Source organism: Muscardinus avellanarius (genome assembly GCF_963383645.1).
Source record: "Muscardinus avellanarius genome assembly, chromosome: 21".
NCBI classification, from domain to species: domain Eukaryota; kingdom Metazoa; phylum Chordata; class Mammalia; order Rodentia; family Gliridae; genus Muscardinus; species Muscardinus avellanarius.
In genome coordinates this window covers 18,184,653-18,205,274 of record NC_137807.1, presented here as the reverse complement: position 1 = coordinate 18,205,274, position 20,622 = coordinate 18,184,653, and the positions used below count along the sequence as shown (strand labels likewise).

Sequence of the window (20,622 nt, the reverse complement as noted above, 5' to 3'; positions counted from 1 at the left end):
TTTTGTCCTTTTCGCACTAGGTATTGAGCCCAGGAGCATGCTACATCCCCAGCCCTTTTACCTTTTCATGTCTGTGTGTGTGTGTGTGTGTGTGTGTGTGCTGTGGATTGAACTCAGGGGCATTCTACCTCTGAGCCATACTCCCAGCTCTATTTTATTTATTTATTTATTTATTTATTTATTTATTTATTTATTATTCATTTATTTATTTTTGTGTGGTACTGGGAGTGGAACCCAGGGGCTTTTCTACCTCTGGGCTACACTCCCAGACTTATTTTATACTTTATTTGGAAACAGGGTCTCACTAAGTTGCTGAGGCTGGCTTTGAGCTTGTGCGATCCTCCTGTCTCAGCCTCCCAAGTACTGGGGTTACAAGCCTCTACCACTATGCCAGCTGTGAGACCCTATTTAATTTTTTTTTGTGTGTGTGTGTGGTACTGGGGATGGAACCCAGTGGTATTCTACCCTCAAGTGACACCCCCAGTCCTAATTTTTATTCTTTGTTTTGAAACAGGGTTTTACTGAGGAGCAAAGGGCCTAAATTGCTGAGGTTGTCTGCAAACCGCGATCCTCCTGTCTCAGCCTCCCAAATGCTGGGATTATAAGCGTGTGCCACCACACCTGGCTCTGTGAAACCCTATTTAAGAAAATAGAAAAATGGTGCTAGGCGTGTATCTTAGAGGTAGAACGCCCCTAGGTTCAATCCCCAGTACCAAAAAGCAAAAAAAAAAAAAAAAAGTAAACCCTGGCAGCAACATTTTGAGGTAAATCCCATTACATTCATTCTACAGGTAAGAAAGCCCAAACAAGGAAGTGACATTACAACCCAAGGTCACTCAGAACATTCCAGAACCCGGGTTCAAGGCAGGACCACCGGCTCCAGGCCTCGGCCTCCCTGGCTCCTGCGCCGCCGTGGCCACAGAGGGAGCGGCCCCCTTCTCTGGGCACTTTCCACAGTTCTGCTCCGATTCCCTGCCAGGGGACGACAAACAGGATCCAGATGGCGGTTCCCGACTGACTCGAAACCCCTCTGCAGAGTTTCCAAATGTGTCCCAGACGGCTGCCTCAGTGTCTGGTGCCCTCCTGCCGGGCAGCGGGTGGGAAGAGCAGCCGTCCTTGGCACGGGCCTGGACAGTGAGCGGGAGCTGGAGACGCTCGGCCCCAGAATTTAGTTGGTCTCCAAGCGCCCTGCAAGGCCCAGTTTCTTCAGCCAGTGAGATCCATCTTCTTCCTGCTGAATTCATTTCCCGGGGCTGCCATAACCACAAACTGAGGGGCTTAACCGACAGAAAGTTTTGGTCTCATCATTTGGGCGACTGGAGCTGGGTGTGGTGGCGCGCAGCTGTAATCCTAGTACTTGAATGGCTGGGACAAGAGGGTTGTAGGTTCGAGACCAGCCTTGGCAATTTAGCAAGACCGTCAGCAACCTAGTGACACCCTGTTTCAAAACAAGAAATAAAAAAGGGTAGGTAGGTGTGGTGGCACCTGCCTATAACCCCATCCTCGGGAGGCTGAGACAGGAGGATTGCAGGTTAAAGACCAGCCTCAGCAACCTGTGACCCTTCTTCTGACCCTGTGTCAGAAGAAGAAATGAAATAGGGTTGGGGTGTAGCCCAGAGGTAGAATGCCCTGGGCTCAATCTCCAGTACCAAATAATCATCATAATCTTAATTTGGGCAGCTGGAATCAGGTGGTGGTGCATGCTTGTAATCCCAGCGCTTGGGAGGCTGAGACAGGAGGATCACGGTTCGAGGACAGCCTCAGCTACTTAGTGAGGCCCTCTGCAACTCAGTGAGACCCTGTATCAAAATAAAGACTAAAGCCCAGTGTGGTGGCTCACACTTGTAATCCCCGCACTTGGGAGGCTGAGACAGGAGGATCGCACAGGTTCGAAGCCAGCCTCAGCTACTTAGTGAGGCTCTCAGCAATTTAGTGAGACCCTGTTTCCAAATAAAGTATAAAATAGGTCTGGGAGTATAGCCCGGAGGTAGAAAAGCCCCTGGGTTCCACCCCCAGTACCAAAAAAAAAAAAAAAAAAAAAAAAAAAAACTTAAACTGAGCCGGGCATTGTAGCACAAATTTATAATCCCAGTATTTGGGAAGCTGAGACAGGAGGATCACAGGTTTGAAGCCAGCCTCAGCAACTTAGTAAGGTCCTCTGCAACTGAGTGAGACCTTGTTTCAACTAAAAATTAAACAGGGCTGAGGGTGCAGCTCAGAAGTAGAATGCCCCTGGGTTCAATTCCCAGTATCAAAAAAAAATTTTTAATCAGAAAAATAAAACTGTTTGAGATGTAGTTTAGTGATAAAGAGCTCCTTAGGTTTGAATTCTAGTACAATGGAGGTGGGAGAGAGACAGAAGGGGGGAGGAGAGAGAGAGAGACAGAGAGAGAGGGAGAGAGAGTGCTATTCAATATGGGTTAGAAATAAAACCACCTCAAAGGACCGACAGTTAAGAGAAAAAAGAATTTTCAACAATGTGTGTGGGGGGGAGATATTCAAAGGACTGGACCTTTACTTTCTTTGGCAAAGAAAAAAAAAAAGGAAAAGGAGAAAAAAAAACCCTCAAAAACCCCTGAGGAATCATTATGCTAAGGTGGATGGATTGTGGGTGTTTCACTTTCTTGTTAAAAACTCCTTTGGTGAATATTGTTATTATAACGTTTCACCACTAAAAAGATTCTAAGAAACCGCAGCAGAATTACTGATGCAAAAGCATGATTTTGTGGAACTCAGCAGTTCTTAAGAAGAGCACAGCCAAAAAGGCTTTCGCCTCCTTTCCAGTCTCTTCCAAGAACTGGCTTCATATGACGAGCCCGAGCAGGCCGAGCCACAGGCCAGGGAGCCGAGCCGCACCGCGGTGCGAGGCCCGCCTCGGAAACACGGGCAAGAGGAGCGAGGCCAGCCGTGGGGGCGCCCTTGTCATCCCAGCATTCTGGAGGCGGAGACAGGAGGATCAAGGTTCGCAGACAGCCTCAGCTACCCAGGGAGGCCCTCTGCAACTCAGTGAGACCCGGTTTCAAAATAAAGAATAAAAAATAGGGCAGGGGATGTAGCTTGGAGGTTGAATGCTCTTGGGTTCCATCCCCAGACCCGCAAAAATAAATAAATAAATAAATTAATTTAATTAAATTAAAAATAAAAAAAGACTAAAAAATAGGGCAGGGGGTGTAGCTCAGAGGTAAAATGCCCCTGTACTGGAAAAAAAAAAAAAAAAAGGGGTTTTCTTTAAAATCATTGTGAAAGCATTTGAGATTTAAAAGCGCACGCTTGTAATCCCCGTGCTTGGGAGGCGGAGACAGGAGGATCGCGCAGGTTTGAAGCCAGCCGCATGCGCTGGCTTAGGAGACCCAGTTTCCAAAATGAAAATGTAAAAACAGGTCTGGGAGTGTAGCCCGGAGGTAGAAGGGCTTCCAGGAACCCCAGTACCACCAAAAAAAAAAAAAAAAAACAGGGTCTCATTAAGTTGTGGAGGGCCTCACTGAGTAGCTGAGTCTGGCCAAGACCCTTCAATCCGCCTATCTCATCCTCCCAAGTACTGGGATTACAGGCCTGTGCCACCACGCCCAGCTAGGTTCTTTATTACAAAAATTATTATTATAGTATCCAGGGGTGGTAGCACACACCTGTAATCTCAGTACTTGGGAGGCTGAGACAGGAGGATCATGGTTTGAGGCCAGCCTCAGCAACATAGCAAAGCCCTCAGCAACTTAGTGAGGCCTTGTTTCAAAATAATAAATAAAAAGGGATTGGGGTATAGCTCGAAGGTAGAATGTCCCTGGGTTCAATCCCCAGCACCCCCCCACACACAATTATTATAAACTTTCCTTATTAAACAGTGACAGACAATTCTAATATTTACACTGTCTTAAAAAGAGTTATGCATATTATTCTAAAATGTACTATTAAAACCAATTTTGTTTTATTTATTTATTATTTTTGTGGTACTGGGGATAGAACCCTGGGAAATTCTACCTTAGAGCGACACCCCCAGCCTTTTTTTTTTTTCTACCTCCGAGCTATACCCCCAGCCCTATTTTTTATTCTTTATTTTGAAACAGGGTCTCACTAAGTTGCAGAGGGCCTCACTAAGTAGCTGAGGCTGGCCTCAAACCATGATTCTCCTGTCTCAGCCTCCCGAATGCTGAGATTACAAGCATATACCACCACACCCGGCTTAAAGCCAATTTTAATCAGCAACTTAATGAGACCTTGTTTCAAAATTTAAAAAAAGGACTCAGCTCAGAGGTAGAATGTCTCTGGGTTTGATTCCCAAGGCCCATTGCCCCAGAAGGGGAACACTTAATGAAAACTTAAATTGAAAACCGAACATGTTGTCACACACTTGTAATCCCAGTATTTAGGACGCTGAAACAGGAAGATCCCAGGTTCAAGGGCAGCCTCAACAATGTAGCAAGACTCTCATCAACTAGCGAGACTGACTTAAAGTAAAAATAAAATAGAAATGCTCAGCATGGTGGCGCACGCTTGTAATCCCCGCGCTTGGGAGGCGGAGACAGGAGGATCGCACAGGTTCGAAGCCAGCCGCCCTGGCTTAAGAGACCCTGTTTACGAATAAAAAATATTAAAAATAGGTGTCTGGGAGTGTAGCCACGAGATAGAAGGGTTTCCCAGGAACCCCAGTACCACCAAAAAATAAAATAAAACTAAGGGTTCAGCTCAGAGGCCAAATATCCCTGGGTTCAATCCTAGGCACCACAAAACGCACACACACACACACACACACACACACACAGTCTTGACATTACAACCTTTCCCGACACCTATAGCACTAGAGCATCCCAACCCTCTTCCCACAAATATAAACTGTCCCTGTATTTCTTTATAGTCTTCTCAAAGGCAAGACGCCACCTAGTGGCAGAACCTCTTAATTGCAGGCAGAGTGCCAGCTGGGCAAAGCCAAGTAATGAGTGAATCATAGGTCTAAATGCAATAGAGGAGCCATCCCCGAGCCAGTTCCATGAATCCAGACAATGAATGCATGATATGTCTAAGTGCAATGTCGCTTCTAAGGAAGAGTTTTGAATTTTTTTGTGGTACTGAGAATGGAACCCAGGGGCATCATAACTCCGAGCTACACCCCCAGCCCTATTTTTTATTTTTTATTTTGAAACAGGATCTCAAGTTGCAGAGGGCCTCACTAAGTAGCTGAGGCTGGCTTCGAACCTGTGCGATCCTCCTGTCTCAGCCTCCTAAGAGCGGGGATTAAGAGCGCGCACCACCACGCCCGGCTTATATTTTTTTATTTTTATTTTTATTTTTGGTGGTACTGGGGTTCCTGGAAGCCTTTCTACCTCTGGGCTACACTCCCAGACCTATTTTATATTTCTTTTATTTGGAAACAGGGTTTCTTAAGCCAGCGAGGCTGGCTCTGAACCAGCATAATCCTCCTGTCTCCACCTCCCAAGCGCAGGGATTACACCACACCCAGCTAGTTTTTTAATTTTGAAGCAGGTCTTACTAAATTGCTTACTAATTGCTTGTTAAGTTGCTGAGGGTAGCCTCAAACCTGGAATCCTCCTGTCTCAGCATCCCAGGTACTAGGATTATAGGTGTTCACCACCACACTGTGCCTTATTTATTTATTTTTATTTTTTTATTTTTTTATTTTTTTGCGGGTCTGGGGATGAAACCCAGGGGCATTCGACCTCCGAGCTACAGCTCCTGCCCTATTTTTTATTCTTTATTTTTATTCTTTATTTTGAAACCGGGTCTCACTGAGTTGCAGAGGCCTCACTAAGTAGCTGAGGCTGTCCGAGAACCGCGATCCTCCTGTCTCAGCCTCCCAAATGCTGGGATGACAAGCGTGCCCACCGCGCCCGGCTCACATGCCTTATTTAAGTGCTTCTCATAGCTGGGCATAGATAGTGCCGCACGCGCTTGTAATCCCAGTACTTGGGAGGCTGAGACAGGAGGATCGCAGGTTTGCAGCCAACCTCAGCTACTTAGTGAGGCTCTGTTTAACTTAGTGAAACCCTGTTTCAAAATAAAGAATAAAAAAATCGGGCTGGGAGTATAGCTTGGAGGTAGAATGCCTCTGGGTTCAATCCCTGGTACCACACACAAAAATTAAATAAATAAACAAACAAATGCTTCTCACAGTAAGTAACCTGCCCTGATACAAGTGTGTGCTATCCCCACTGTCAGGTGAAAGCACCGCAGCTCAGACAGGGGAAGCAACTTGGTCAACGTCATACAGCAAGGGAAACATAGACTTGGAGCAAGTGCAGCAGTCGGGCCCCTGGCGGAAGCAGGTGGCTGGGCCTGGGGACGTCTTACCCGCTGGCACGGCAGCGTAGGTGGGCTGGCAGGCCCCGTTGGGAGGGAAGTGGGCTTGTGCCGGGTGCCAGGACCGATACCCCCTGGCCTATCCTGGCTGCCTGCTTGAGCCAGAGCTTCACTCCCGCCCTGACTCTGCTAGTAGCTGACTGCCCTCTGGGGCCTCCCTTTCCCGGCGACCCCTCCTGGGGCTGGCTGTGAGCACAGGGATGGAGGTGCAGCGCCAGTTCGGTGGGAAGCAGGTCAGGAGGTCCCCTCCAGCCGGTCAGGAGGTCCCCTCCAGCCGTCCCTCCCTTCCCAACCTCCTGAGCGCCCCTGTCCTCTCTCCCACCCCCGCCTTCCTCCTTCAGTCTCTCTTCTTGCCCCCCTTTTCCTTTTCTCTCTCCCTGGGACCAGGGGAGGACGCAGCCAACGTCAGCCTCAGGTAGCTCCTGCAGACATGGGGGCGGCCCACTCGGGACAGGCCTCTTTCCCTCTGGCCATGGCTCCCCCGCTAAGTAGCCTCCACTCAGCTGCATGGGGAGGAGCCCGGGCCAGGCCCGCTGAGGACCAGAGACCAAGGTCCTTGCTGGGAGAGCAGGGGAGCTACCTCCACCGTTCAGGCACCCCCAGAGGGTCAGCAGCTGAGTCAGCCGTGGCCTGCCCTGTAGGCCCTCCCTGGAGGAAGAGGTCCACACAGAAGCCTCACCCCACCCTGGGGTCTCCCAGGCTGCTGCCAATGGCTGCCAGAACCCAGAGGCGTGAGAGCTGCTGTTCTGTGCGCACACACACACACACACACACACACACACACACACACACACGTGCATGCCGCTCAAAACCCTGATTTCATTTTTGGGGGCAAAGGGTGACCATTCTATGCATACTTTTGGGTATTAACTTTTTCAGACTGTGTAAAAGGACCCAGAATGCCACCCTCAGCCACTCAGCGCCTTCCCAAGAGGGTTCACTCCCAGCTTCTGGGGTAGTGTACGCAACCCTGAGATGTGGGAAACTGCAGTCTATTCAGAGTTGGGCAACCTCCACCTTTATCTGATCCCCAAATATTTTTTTCATCCTAAAAAGAAACCCCAGCTGGTTGTGGTGGCACAAACCTGTAATCCCAGTACTCGGGAGAGTGAAACTGGAGGACGGCAGTTTTGAGGCCAGCCTCAATAACTTAGACCCTCAGCAACTTAGCAAGGTCCTATTTCAAGATGAAAAATGCAAAGGGATGGAGTGGTGACTCAGAGATGGAATGCCCCTGGGTTCACTCTCTAGTACTAACCCAAACAAACAAAAACAAACCAGAAAAGAAGAATTTAAGTCGCTGGACACGGTGGCACAGGCTGGTAATTCCAGGGCTTAGGAGGCTGAGAGAAAGGGACCACAGGTTCAAGGCCAGCGTGCAGAAATTTAGCAAGACTCTGTTTCAAAAAAATAAATAAATAAATAAAATAAAATAAGCCGGGCGTGGTGGCGCACGCTTGTAATCCCAGCGCTTGGGAGGCTGAGACGGGAGGATGGCACAGGTTCGAAGCCAGCCTCAGCTACTTAGTGAGACCCTGTTTCCAAATGAAATATAAAATGGGTCTGGGAGTATAGCCCAAAGATAGAAAGCCCCTGGGTTCCACCCCCAGAATACAAATAAAATAAAATATAAAATAATATAAGCTGGGGGTGTAGCTCAGATATAGAACTTCCCTAGATTTAATCCCCAATACAAAAAAAAAAACAAAAACCCAGGAACTCAAGCTCCGGGCATCAGCTCAGCAAAGTACCATCTTGTTGTGGTTTTCATTACTATTGCTTTTCTTTCTTTCTTTTTTAATTTTTTTATTGGTGCTTTGTAGTCATACATATTTATTTATTTATTTATTTATTTATTTATTTATTTATTGCAGGTCTGGGAATGGAACCCAGGGGCATTCAACCTCCAAGCTACACCCTCTGCCCTATTTTTTAATTCTTTATTTTATTCTTTATTTTGAAACAGGGTCTCACTGAGTTGCAGAGGGCCTTGCTAAGTAGCTGAGGCTGTCCGCGAACCGCGATCCTCCTGTCTCAGCCTCCCGAATGCTGGGATTACGAGTGCGCCACCACGCCTGGCTTTTGTAGTCCTACATCTTAATGGAGTTCAAGATAGTAGAGGCAGACATTTGCGCAGCACCTCGCTGGCCCTTCCCCAATTCCCGCCCCTCTGCTGCTTCTCTAGGAGTAAACGTGCGGCCCTGGCGTTCGGAGCTAGCTAGCTATTCACAACTTTTGTCCGTTTATCTTTTGGGTAATTGATCAAATGTTATTGATTTGTAAGAACTCTTAACATGTGGAGGGAATTCGCCTTTTTATCTGATCTATGTGTTACAAATTTTTCCACAGTTAATCAAATCAGTTTTTTCCCATGAGGAAAATTTTACATGCCCAAATGTGTCCTGTACGGCTTCCGGGTTTATATCTTTCCTAGAACTCTTAGATTCCAAACAGGGCCCATCATCTATGCCTATTTATGATCCTTCCGGAGAAGCAGATAAATCAGCAGATAGCTCGGCACAGAAGGCTGTGACTGTGGAGGCCGGTGGACTGGGGTCAGCCCTGGGGTGTGGCCTGGCGTTTTCCTACCAGGTGAGGGGGCGTCTGAGGAGGGCTGGCGGCAGGCCAAGAGGGGGTGGGAGAGCCTGTGGTCGATGGAGAGAGCAGGGTGGGCGCAGGGTGGGCTCAGGGTGGACACAGGGTGGACACAGGGTGGGCAGGGAGGTCACAGGGCTCTCCAGGATCCTGCTCACTGGAAGGGTCCCAGAGGAGGTAAGAGGTCACCAGGTGACCAGGGCAGGGGAGGGGTCTGGACGGGACAGAGCTGGATGGCACACTGAGAGAGCTTATGCCCATGTATGTATGTATGTATGTATATGATTGAATCTGAACCCAGGAGCATTCTACTGAGCTACACCCCAGCCCTATTTTTTTTTTTTTTTTTTGGTGGTGGCACTGGGGGCGGAACACAGGGGCTTTCTACCTCTGGACTATACTACCAGACCTATTTTCTATATTTTATTTGGCAACAGGGTCTCACTAAGTTGCTGAGAGCCTCACTAAGTAGCTGAGGCTGGCTTTGAACCTGTGTGATTCTCCTGTCTCAGCCTTCCAAGACAGGGGATTACAAGTGTGCGCTACCATGCCCGGCTCCCAGCCTTATTTTTAATTCTTTATTTTGAAACAGGGTCTCACTGAGGCATAAAGGGCCTCACTAAGTAGCTGAAGCTGTTGTCGAACAGAGATCCTTCTATCTCAGTCTCCCAAATGCTGGGATTACAAGCGTGTGCCACCACGCCCAGCTCGTGTGTGTGTGTGTGTGTGTGTGTGTGTGTGTGTGTGTATTCAATATGTATATATATGATTGAATCTGAATCCAGGGGCATTCTACCTCCACACTACACCCCCAGCTCTATTTTTATTTTGAAACAGAGTCTCGCTAGGTTGATGAGAGTCAGTGTTACTTGCCGAGGCTGTCCGCAAACCTGTGATCCTCCTGTCTCAGCCTCCCAAGTACTGAGATTACAAGTGTGCACCACCATGCCGGGCTTTTTATTTGTTTTGAAACGGGGTCTCTCTAAGTGGCTGAGGCAGGTGTTGAACCTGTGGCCCTCCTCAAGCCTCCCAAGTACTAAAATTACAGGTGTGCACCACCAAGCCCAGCATTCCCTGCTATTCTAGGTCTCCTCCATCCTCTGAGAACCACCTCCCCAGAGCTAAGACCCACCTCACCTGTTCCTACTCCTTCCAGATCCATCTACCCCGGGGAATGCATGGCCCTCCCCCTCCAGATGCCTCCAGTAGGGAGTGGCTGCTGCCTCCTTGGAGCTGGGAGATGGAATCTGTCCACGATCTGCAGAACCAAACAACCCCTTTACCAACTAAAAGTGGACTACCAGCTGGGCGTGGTGGTATACCCTTGTAATCCTAGCATTCGGGAGGCTGAGACAGGAGGATCGTGGCTTAAGGACAGCTCCACCTACTTAGTGAGGCCCTTTGCAACTCAGTGAGACCCTGGATTCCATCCCCAGTACTGCAAAAAAGAAAAGAAAGAATGAATGAATGAAAATAGGGTTGGGGGTATACCTCAGTGGAAGAATGCCCCTGGGTTCAATCTCCAGTACTGAAAAAAAAAAAAAAAAGGTGGATCACCAGCAATATAGGGAAGGAATCTCTGTTAATACCCCCCTTTTATTTACATTAAACAATTAAACATGGCTGGGCATGATTACGCCTGTAATCCCAGTTCTTGGGAGGCTGACAGGAAGATCACAGGTTGGAAGCCAGCCTCAGCAGCCTAGCAAGATCCGTTTCAAATTAAGAAAGAAAGAGAGAGAGAGAGAGAGAGAAAGAAAGAAAGAAAGAAAGAAGGAAGGAAGAAGGAAGAGGTATGGGAATATAGAGCACCGTTAGGTTCAACTCTCAGTACCCCCCACACACACACACAAATACACAGAGCAGTCATTCACAGTCCAGTCTGAACGAGCCAGCACCTCCTTGCTCTGCTGCCTAGCTCCAGGGCCGCGCCTAGCTCCAGGGCCGCGCCTAGCTCCAGGGCCACGCCTAGCTCCAGGGCCGTGCTGTCGGGTTTTGCAGGAGAGGTACCGGAAGAGACGCTGCGTCCCTGGGAGAGGCAGGAGGCACAGAGGCGCAGGCCACGCTGGCCAGAGGGAAAGTTCCCAAGGTAGGGAAGTAGGAACACACATTAGGAAAAAGGCCTCTCCTCCCTCCTCACTCCAGCCAGCAAAGTGCCCAGGTCAGGACAGTGCCCCGGTCCTCCTATCGCCCTCCGTTCCCAGATGGGGGAACTGAGGCCCAGAGACTCTCTCTAGAAGATGCAAAACACCCAGACCTCCTGACCCCAAAGGTGCCTGCCACGCTTGCCAGTGCCCGGCCCCGACATGCGGTGACCTCCCCCAGCCACCCAAAGGAGGACCCACCTCTGGAGGACTAGGGACGCCCGTGCATGGGGCCCCTAATTTATGCTTGTCGGACAGCTCCCTCCCTCCCTCCAGCTCCGGTCCCAGCTCTGAGGAAGGAATGCTCCGGGTGAGGAGGGCAGCTTTGCGGAGCATAAATAACTCTAGGCAGCTGCCGGCCCTGGGTCCCCCAGCGCCCAGCTTGACCCGGTGGTGCCAGTCCCAAGGGGCAGCAGGGCCGACCCCCCCATCACAGGCGCAGAGCAGCCTTGGCCCTAACCTGGGAGCTCTGGGAAGCCCCCAGCCCTGCCCTTGCAGGATGGGGCTAAGGGCCATCAGGCTGGGGCCCCGGGAACTAGATCAGGGGCTCTGCACCTCTGGGCCGCCCAGTTCCTTCCTGGCCTCCAGCAGAGTTACGATGTAGGGGGTGATCAGATGGGGCTCAGGAGCTGGTGTGTGACCCGCACTAGCATGGGGGGCAGCCCTGCTGGGGAGGCTGGCCCTTGGGACCTCGGCCCAGCAGAGCTCCCTGGGGAGGGAGGCTGTGGCCAGGTTTGTTTGTTAGGGGGAGAGAAGCATTTCCTGTTTGGACTGGGCGGCGGGGGTGGGTCAGGGAATCTTGTGTGTGTCCCTGTGTGGTCCTGCGCGTGTGGGTCCCGGCCTGCGCCTGTGTCCATATGTTCTCCCAGCCTCTGCGGCCCCCGCAGGGGGGGGGGGGCAAATCTGAGCCAAGGTCTCCCTCACCCCAAAGAAGCCAGCTAAAGGGGAGGGGCGGAGAGTCCAGGGGTCAGCACACAGTGCCCACCAGAAGGGACTCGAGAGGGTGCCTTTGCCCCAGCGCCCCACCTGGGGACAATATGGCTGCCTCCGGGGTGGCGGACAGAGGGAGAAAATCAAGGGCAAAATGCTTAGACCAGCGCTCCGAACAGAAGCTGCTGTCCTTTCTGGCGGTTGTGGTTGGTCTTGGCAGCAGAGGGGACCAGGGCCCCAGGGGGAGGCCCTGCGACCTCAAGCCAGCCGGCTGCTCTCCTCCCTGTCTCAGCAAACGCTGAGACCTCAAATGGCCAAAACCCAGGTCCCGCAGCATTTCCTGCCTCTGCTCAGTGAGGTCAGAGGACCAGATTGCAGGCTGCCATGGCAGCCAGGGAAGCGAGCCCCACGAAGGGGAATGGTGGCTGAGACAGGAGGACTGAAAGTTTGCGGGCAGCTTCAGCAACGTGGCAAGACCCTGTTTCAAAATTTTAAAAAAGCCAGGCGTGGTGGCACACACTTGTAATCCCCGTCCTTGGGGAGCTGAGACAGGAGGATCACACGGGTTCAAAGCCAGCCTCAGCTACTTAGTGAGGCTCTCAGCAACTTAGTGAGACCCTGTTTCCAAATAAAGTATAAAATAGGTCTGGGAGTATAGTCTGGAGGTAGAAAAGCCCCTGGGTTCCACTTCCAGTACCACCAAAATAAGTAAATAAATAAATAAATAATAAAATTAAGAAGAGAACTGAGGATGTAGCTTGGAGGGTTCGACCTTCAGTACCACAAGCAAAAAGGGGGTGGGGGGCCTTAAGCCGGGCATGGTGGTACATGCCTGAACCCCAGCACTTATGAGACTGAGACAGGAGCATTGCAGATTCGAAGCCAGCCTCAGCAACTTAGTGAGACCCTGTTTCAAAATAAAAAATGAAACAGCGCTGGGGGTGCAGCTCAGAGGTAGAATGTTCTCCAGGTTCAATCCCCAGCGCCGCAGGAAAATGGGGGTTTGGGCTGTGTCTGTGATCCTTGAAAGGACACTTCCCAGGAGTATGAGCTGTTGTGCGGGATGGATTGTTAAAAAAAAAAAAAGGCCCTACGACCTTCTATGACCTTCTTCAGGCAGGGAAACCTGGCTCAGAGATGGGCAATAACTGGCCTCAGGCCACACAGCTCCTTGCGGTTACTCTGGAATCCATACCTAGGACTGCGGGCAGCAAGCCTGTGTAACCCACCAAGCTGTATTGACACAGGTTTGGCTCAGGAGGAAAGTGTGTGTGTGTGTGTGTGTGTGTGTGTGTTTTACTGGGAATGGAACCCGGAAGCACTCTACCTCTGAGCTACACCCCCAGCTCTATTTTTTATTTTTTGTGTTGAGCCAGGGTCTCACTAAGTTGCAGAGGGCCTCGCTGAATTGCAGAGGCTGGCCTTGAACCTTCCATTCTCAGCTTCTCAAGTATTGGGATTATCTGTATGGAAACTCTCTTTGATGTGAAAATGTAGCTGGGGGTGGTGGCACAGGCTTGTAACCTCAGCATTTAGGAGGCTGAGACAGGAGGATCTTGGTTCGCAGACAGCCTCAACTACTACTTAGTGAGGCCCTCTGCAACTCAGTGAGACTCTGTTTCAAAATAAAGGATAAGCCGGGCGTGGTGGCGCACGCTTGTAATCCCAGCGCTTGGGAGGCAGAGACAGGAGGATCGCGCAGGTTCGGAGCCAGCCTCACTGGCTTAAGAGACCCTGTTTCCAAATAAAAAGTATAAAATAGGTCTGGGAGTGTAGCCCGGAGGTAGAAGGGCTTCCAGGAACCCCAGTACCACCAAAAAAACAAAAAACAAAAAAACAAAACAAAGGATAAGAAGTAGGGCTGGGGGTGTAGCTTGGAGGTAGACTGCCCCTGGGTTCCATCCCCAGAACTGCAAAAATAAATAAATAATAAATAAATAAATAAATAAATAAATGTAGACACAGCTTCTGCCCGGAGGGCCCTTGCTGGGAAAGGGGTCTTCTGCGCTATCCCCAGCGATGCCATGACTCAGGAGCATCTTAGACATGTCACTTGTGGGACCAGCAATGACCCTCATTCTGTGGCGCCCATCTGGAGTCTCAGACACCTCTGGGTCCCTCGCGTCACGGAGGCCACTGTCCACTGTTCCTTCCTGAACAGCTGCGCGCTCTTCAAAGCGTCCCTTGGGGATGAGGATCTTTGCTCCCAGCCACTTGACATGGACCTCAGAGAGGCCTCAGATCCTCTGGGACGCGACCCCTCAAGAGCAAAGGGCCCCGGTAGGGGAGCGCTCGGTTGCTCTTCTAGCTGTGCTGAAGTCAGGAGCCAAACTCGGTGTGGTGGCGCAGCTTGTAATCCCTGCGCTTGGGAGGCTGAGACAGGAAGACTGCACAGGTTCGAAGCCAGCCTCAGCTACTTAGGCTCTCAGCAACTCAGGGAGACCCTGTTTCAAAATAAAGTATAAAATAGGTCTGGGAGTATAGTCCAGAGGTAGAAAAGCCTCTAGGTTCCACTCCCAGCAGGAGAGAGAGAGACAGACAGACAGACAGACACACGAGCTAAGCAGGAGCTAAGCTGGGTCTCTTCGGGGCCAGTGATACGACGCACAGTAGGTGCATCAATCTCTCAGGGGTGAGAGGGAGGGGGCTCCCGGAGGGGCAAAGCTGGCACTGTGGCCGAAGTGCTGTCCACTCTCGTGCCGAGCTGTGGTTAGGCGCTGACTACTCTGAACTCCGATGGGGGTTCAAATCCCGACTCTGCCAGCCGCTGCCAGGTTCCTCGAGGTGAATGGCACCTCCCACTTCCCAAGTGGAGACAGGTGTGGACGCTGCGCTTCTGGGGCCGGCCCGGGAGGGGGCTGCGCGCGCCCGGCCTCGCTTCCCTCATCTGCGTCCTGGGGGCGAGTGCGCCCCGGCCCCGGGCGGCTCCGTGGGATGGAGGCGCCCCCGCGGGCGGGGCACGTGGGGAGGCCGGGTCCCCGCGTCCTGGCCTCGGAGGGCGTCTGGGCAGGGGTCCCGCGGCTCCTTCCGGGTTGGCGCGGGGGCGGGTTTCGGGGTCCTGCCCGGACCTGGGGGCGTGGCCTGTGTTGTGGGCGTGGCCTGGGCGGGCGGGCGTGGCCTGTGTTGTGGGCGTGGCCTGGGCGGGCGTGGCCTGGGCGGGTGGGCGGGGCTGAGCGCCGCGCTGGGAGCCGCTCGCGCGTGCAGGCCGGGGGCGGCGGCGCGGGGCGCGGGGCGCGGAGGGCGCGGAGGGCGGCGGCGCAGCATGGGCGGCCCGCGGGCCTGGGCGCTGCTCTGCCTCGGGCTCCTGCTCCCGGGAGGCGGCGCCGCGTGGAGCGTCGGGGGCGCCCCGTTCTCCGGACGCAGGTAAGGGCTCCCCCTCCGCGCCTGCCCGGGATCGGGACTGGGAGAGCGGCGCGATCCCGGGACCGCGAGGGCGACCCCGTCCCGCCCTCCGTGCCAGTCCGGCCACCCCGCGATCTGCGCCGGCCCAGGCTCCCGGGGGTGCAGGGCCCCCCTTAGCCAAGAGCCCGGAGCCCGCAGCCTCCCCCACTCCCTCCTCCGCAGGAGAAGCACAGGGCGCAGTGATAGCGACCCCCCCCCATTTCTGTCTCCCCGATCCCCCTGCACGTGATAAAAGCCCGGGACACCCCATAGCCGACCCTCTGGGACCCCCTCCTCTTTCCCCGGCTCCTGTCTTTTTTTTTTTTTTTTTTTTTTTTTTTTAGTAGCCCAGCTATTTATTTCCCTTAGAGGAAGGACTGGGGTGGAGCCTCCCCAGTGGGTCAGGGTCAGAGGCTCCCCCCGGACCTGGCATTTTGGACAGAGCACTTGGTCTTCCTGCTGCTCCTCTGGCAGCCAGAACATTCCCTCTGCAGCCTTTGGAGAGTGTTCAGTACCTGCCCCTCGGGGACCCTTTATACAGGGCATCATCGTTAATCCTGCAAAAACTGAAGGGGAGACTGTCCCATCCAACAGATGCCCAGACTGAGGCCAGAGAACAGCATAATCCAGGCTCCCGGAACTGGGGTGCACACCTCTCTTTCTGGCCTAGTGCCAGTGTGTGAAGCTGACCTGTCTGTGGGTCCTGCCCGGGCCCCTCTCTAGGCCAGCCCCTGTTGTCCAAGGCAGACAATGTGGAGGACTGGCCACCCTCTCCAGCCTTTTCATCCCATTCAGAGGCCGGCCCAGCCCCCGCCCCCTCCGGCCTCGATTCTTTAATTCTTTTCAGAAATTCCCCTTTGCCCGTGGTCAGGGGCCAGCCTGCCCCCGCTGGGCTAGCAGAAGTAGGGGACATGGACAGGCCCGGGGGACAAGAGTTGCCAAGGCATTCGGAGTCCAGAAGGGCAGTTATCTGAGATGGGATGAACCTGTGGCAGCCACCACCTACTGCGTGCCGAGCACGGCTGGCTAGATAGGGCACTTTGCCTGTCTCTATTGCCCCCGCCCAGCTCTTCCCGGCTGCTCCGGGGGCAGGCGCAGTGTGAGCCCCTGGCAGGCCGGGTGTTCAGATGGCAGAGATGAGGAGCTCCCAAGCCCAGGGTGACGTCCAGGGAGGTCAGAGCCTGGACCGCCTCCTGCCAGGCCAAGGCAGGGCTTACCAGCCTGCGCTCCTCGGCCCGCAGAGTGTCCTGGGCTGGGAACAGGATGGTCAGATGGGGTGATGATGGCCGGCGTCGTCACCCCATCTTTTTGCAAAAGGCCCAGTGGCCGAAGCATCACAAAAGCCCTCTTGCTGCCGTTTTACAGATAGGAGCCTGGAGTGGAGGAAGAGAAGCATCCAAGACCTGGTGGGCCTCTTTGCAAAGCCAGTGTCTCTTTCTGGACAACAGAGAGGCAGAGAGCTGCCTGCTTGGGAGGCTGGGAGAGTTCGCGGGTCACGGATAGGAGTTCGGGGCTCTGCACAGACAGGGATTTGCTCCAGACTCCGTCACCCGTTTGCTGCGAGACAGTCATGGCTCGAGTCTCAGTTCTTGTCTTTTTCTCATCTCCGGCTTGGGGGGCCTGTTTGGGAAGTGGCCAGTCCTGCGTGGAATCGGTGCAGGCCTTGCGCTCCGGCCACCGCCACAGCGAAGGGAAGAGACCTGGAGCCGAGGACTCCTTGATCCCTGGCTGCCAGGCCCTCCCCTTTGGCCCCGTCCCAGCCGCTGGAGACCGCAGAGGGAAGTCTCTTCCCATCAGCCCTCCCTCCACCCCCAGCCAGGCGCCCCGGGCACCCCTTGGCAGCTGAGGGGCCAAAGGCAGAAAAGAGGCTTTGTGCCTGGGGAGGGGGTCAGGGAATGGGGGCCGCCTCCATTCCCAGGAATTTGGTGAGACTTTGAGACCTGGGAACTAGGGTGCCCAGGGGCTGTGCAGAGCTACCTTGACCTGTGGATGCCCCTGCCAGCCTCCCAGGCCCCTGTAGAGCTGATGCTTGTTCTTCTGAGGTCTTTCCTAGCCTGACCCCCCATTTATCTTTCATTTATTTGTGTGTGTGTGTGTGTGTGTGTGTGAGTGTTACTAGAGTTTGAGCCCAGGGCCATTCTACCTCTGAGCTACACCCCCAGCCCTATTTTTTTATTCTTTATTTTGAAACAGTGTCTCACTGAGTTGCAAAGGACCTCACTAAGTAGCTGAGGCTGTCCCTGAACTGAGATCCTCCTCCTGTCTTAGCCTCCCAGATGCTGGGATTACAAGTGTGAGCCACCACGCCACGGCATGGGGCTCCCATTTTATTTTTTATTCTGAAACAGAACCTCGCTAAGTTGCCGAGGGTCTCGCTAGAGCATTAAGGCTGGCCTCTAACTTGCACTCCTCCTGACTCAGCCTCCCAAGTACTGGGATCATAGGCATGTGCCTCCACACCTGGCCTGAGCCCCACTTTCTTGGAACTGTTCATCTCAGCTGGGCGAGGTGGCTCACGCTTGTAATCCCAGCGCTTGGAAGGCTGAGACAGGAGGATCGCGCAGGTTCCAAGCCAGCCTCAGCTACTGAGTGAGGCTCTCAGCAACTTAGTGAGACCCTGTTTCAAAATAAAGTATTAACTAGGTCTGGGAGTATAGCCTGGAGGCAGAAAAACCCCTGGGTTCCACCCTCAGTGCCACCAAAACAAAAAACAAACAAACAAAAAAGAACTGTTCATCTCAGCCCTGTGTCTGATGGCTCTCGACTCCAAGCCATCGTCAGCAGTGTCCTGGTCCAGGCTGTAGCCCAGCAGTCCTGGCTTCCTTAGGGTAAATCCTAGGACCAGGGAGAACACAGAACCCCAACAGGAGCACCGGCCCCAGCTCCTCCCAGGGGCTCTGGGCCCAGCTCTGTGCCCACATGTGCTGGAATCCTCAGCCCCAGGGGAGCCCCTGGGCCCCAGCTGCTAAGGGGTGGGCCCTGCATCTGGCCTGGCATCCCAGGCCAGGAGCAGGGATTAAGCACCGTGGTGAGGCTTTGTAGGAGACCCCCCAGGCAGGCGGAGGCCATTCTGCTCTCCCATTTGCAGATGGACAAGGTGAGGTCAGAGAGGGTCAGGCCTCGTCCAAGGTCACCGATTTAGGAAGCGGCTGGGCCAAGACTGGAAGTCCGCCCGCCCGGTAGTGGGGCCCTGGCTGCCTCCCCACCCCACCCGCCCGTCTCCCGTTCTTCCCTCTCCTTTTCATAAGGGCCCTTGGCCCCAGGCCCGCTTGGCTGCCTCTTGCAATTAGCCCCTATCGCTGTTCCGGATCACAGCCCTGGGCTCTGTGGAGACAAAGTCCCCGGCCCCTCGTGGCAGAGAGTGGAGGGCGGGTGTGGGGGGACCGGAGAGGGGTGGCCGGTGCCAGGCTGAGCTGGTCTGGCCTGTTTTCTCCCCTCCCAGCAGCTTCTAGGGGCCCCAGAGGTGCTGAGTGGGCAGACGACGCAGGGGGGAGGGACCCTGTGCCATCTCCTCCCAGCGCCTGCCCTCTCCCCACCTCACCTCCCAGCCTGGGCAGCTAATTGCTAATCACACCCCAGGGAAGGAGTGAGTGCCAGGGATGGAGGCAGAGTGTCAGGCTGCACACCCATTTCTGGGAACCTCAGGTCCTGGTTCCTCTGCTCAGGGCCGCTGTCTGTTCTCGTTTAGTCACTCAGCAAACATCCCTGAGCATCCTTGGCCTGACCCCCACACTGACGTAGCCCCCGCCAGACCCTTCCCCACTCCTGCTGGAGGGAGTAAAGCTTAGGGCCACCATGAGAAGGCTTCTGGGCTGAGACCAAAGGACAAATAAGAGTTTGTCAGGACAAGGGCAAGGCTTTGCAGACAGAGCGACCCCCAGTTGCGCAGATCACAAGCAGGAGAGGGGCAGCAGGAGTGTGCAGCGGTGCGGCAGCCAGAGGTGAGGATTGGAGCAGGTGGGGCCTGGAGGGCAGTGGGGCGCCGTGCTGGACCGGATTCCCTAGCAACATTAGGTCCGTTATTTAATTTTTGTGTGTGTGTGATACTGGAGGTGGAACCCAGGGTCTTTCTACCTCCGGGCTATACTCTCAGACCCATTTTATATTTTATTTGGAAACAGGGTCTCACTAAGTTGCTGAGAGCCTCACTAAGTAGCTGAGGCTGGCTTCGAACCTGCACAATCCTCCTGTCTCAGCCTCCCAAGCGTGGGGATTACAAGCGTGCGCCACCACGCCCGGTTAAGGTCCATTCTTTACAAAAAGCCTCCCTCCTCCTGCACCTGGAAATGGACCGAGGGGCAGGACCCTCGAGGAGCTTGGGCCTATCACAACCCATCTCCCAGGCCTGGTCCAGGGACTGGGAAGGGGGTGTGCATGCGTGTGTGAACACACAGGGCTCTGCGTGTCACTGCACTGACATCTGCAAGAGCGAGGTCATCTTGCCGGCCTGTGACTGGGAGAGGTGTGTGTGCGAGTGTGCACGTGTGTCATGGGCGAGGCACGTGGTCTCGTGCGTGCTTGTATGGACACACGCAGAGATCACAGCCTCAGCCTGCCTGTGTCCGCAGGAGAGGGCACGAGTTCAGACACATCTGCGGGGAGGAGGGTCATTTCTGCAGCTGCCTGCCCCTCTGGACTTGCCTCGGCCTGTGTGACGAGCATGCGTTTCTTGCATCTGCACATGTGCACACGGCACATGCATTTGTGAATGTTTCCGTGTGTGTGCTCACTGCTGTGCTGGTTGTGTGCGCATCTGCCCGTGTGAGCGTGCGTTTGAGTGTGCCCGTGTGGTTGCCTGTGTGTGCGTGCGTGCGTGTGTGCACTGGTGTGGCGGATTCATCCTGTGCCTAGGAGCCTCTCCTGTGTCCTGGGCTTCCACCTCTGCCCTGTTGCTCCCTCCCTGTTTCCCTTCCCTCTTTGTTGGCTGCCCCTGGACCAGCCTGGAGAAGCCACAGAGGCTGCAGCGAGTGTCCAGGCCCCTGAGATTGTACTCCAGGTTTCATGCATCTTGGTGGGGGGAGCCGCAATTCACATCAGGTCCCCAAAGGTGTTTCTGTCCCATCTCCAAACAGAGCCCCATCGAGCTCAAAACCACAGCTGTAGGGACCCAAGGCTCTGCAGGGTGGGAAGTCTTCTTTTGTGTTTTGGCATTGAATTGAATTGAGGATTGAATCCAGGGGTGTCCTACCTTTGAGCTACACCCTCGGCCCTATTTTATTTTTTATTTGGAAACGGTCTCGCTAAGTTGCTGGCAACCTCGCTA

At 53.6% G+C, this 20,622-nt stretch overlaps 1 protein-coding gene across 2 annotated transcripts in view; it reads left to right on the top strand.

The window, feature by feature from the left end:
* Positions 1-15,240: 15,240 nt before the first annotated feature.
* Positions 15,241-20,622, top strand: part of EMID1 (EMI domain containing 1) — a gene marked incomplete at both ends in the record, with an annotated part of 48,027 nt that continues 42,645 nt past the window's right edge. For both annotated transcript variants that reach the window (XM_080717741.1, XM_080717740.1), the window contains one exon: positions 15,241-15,341. In XM_080717741.1, coding sequence (XP_080573867.1) covers positions 15,241-15,341 — 101 coding nt within the window. The remainder of the gene's footprint in view (positions 15,342-20,622) is intronic.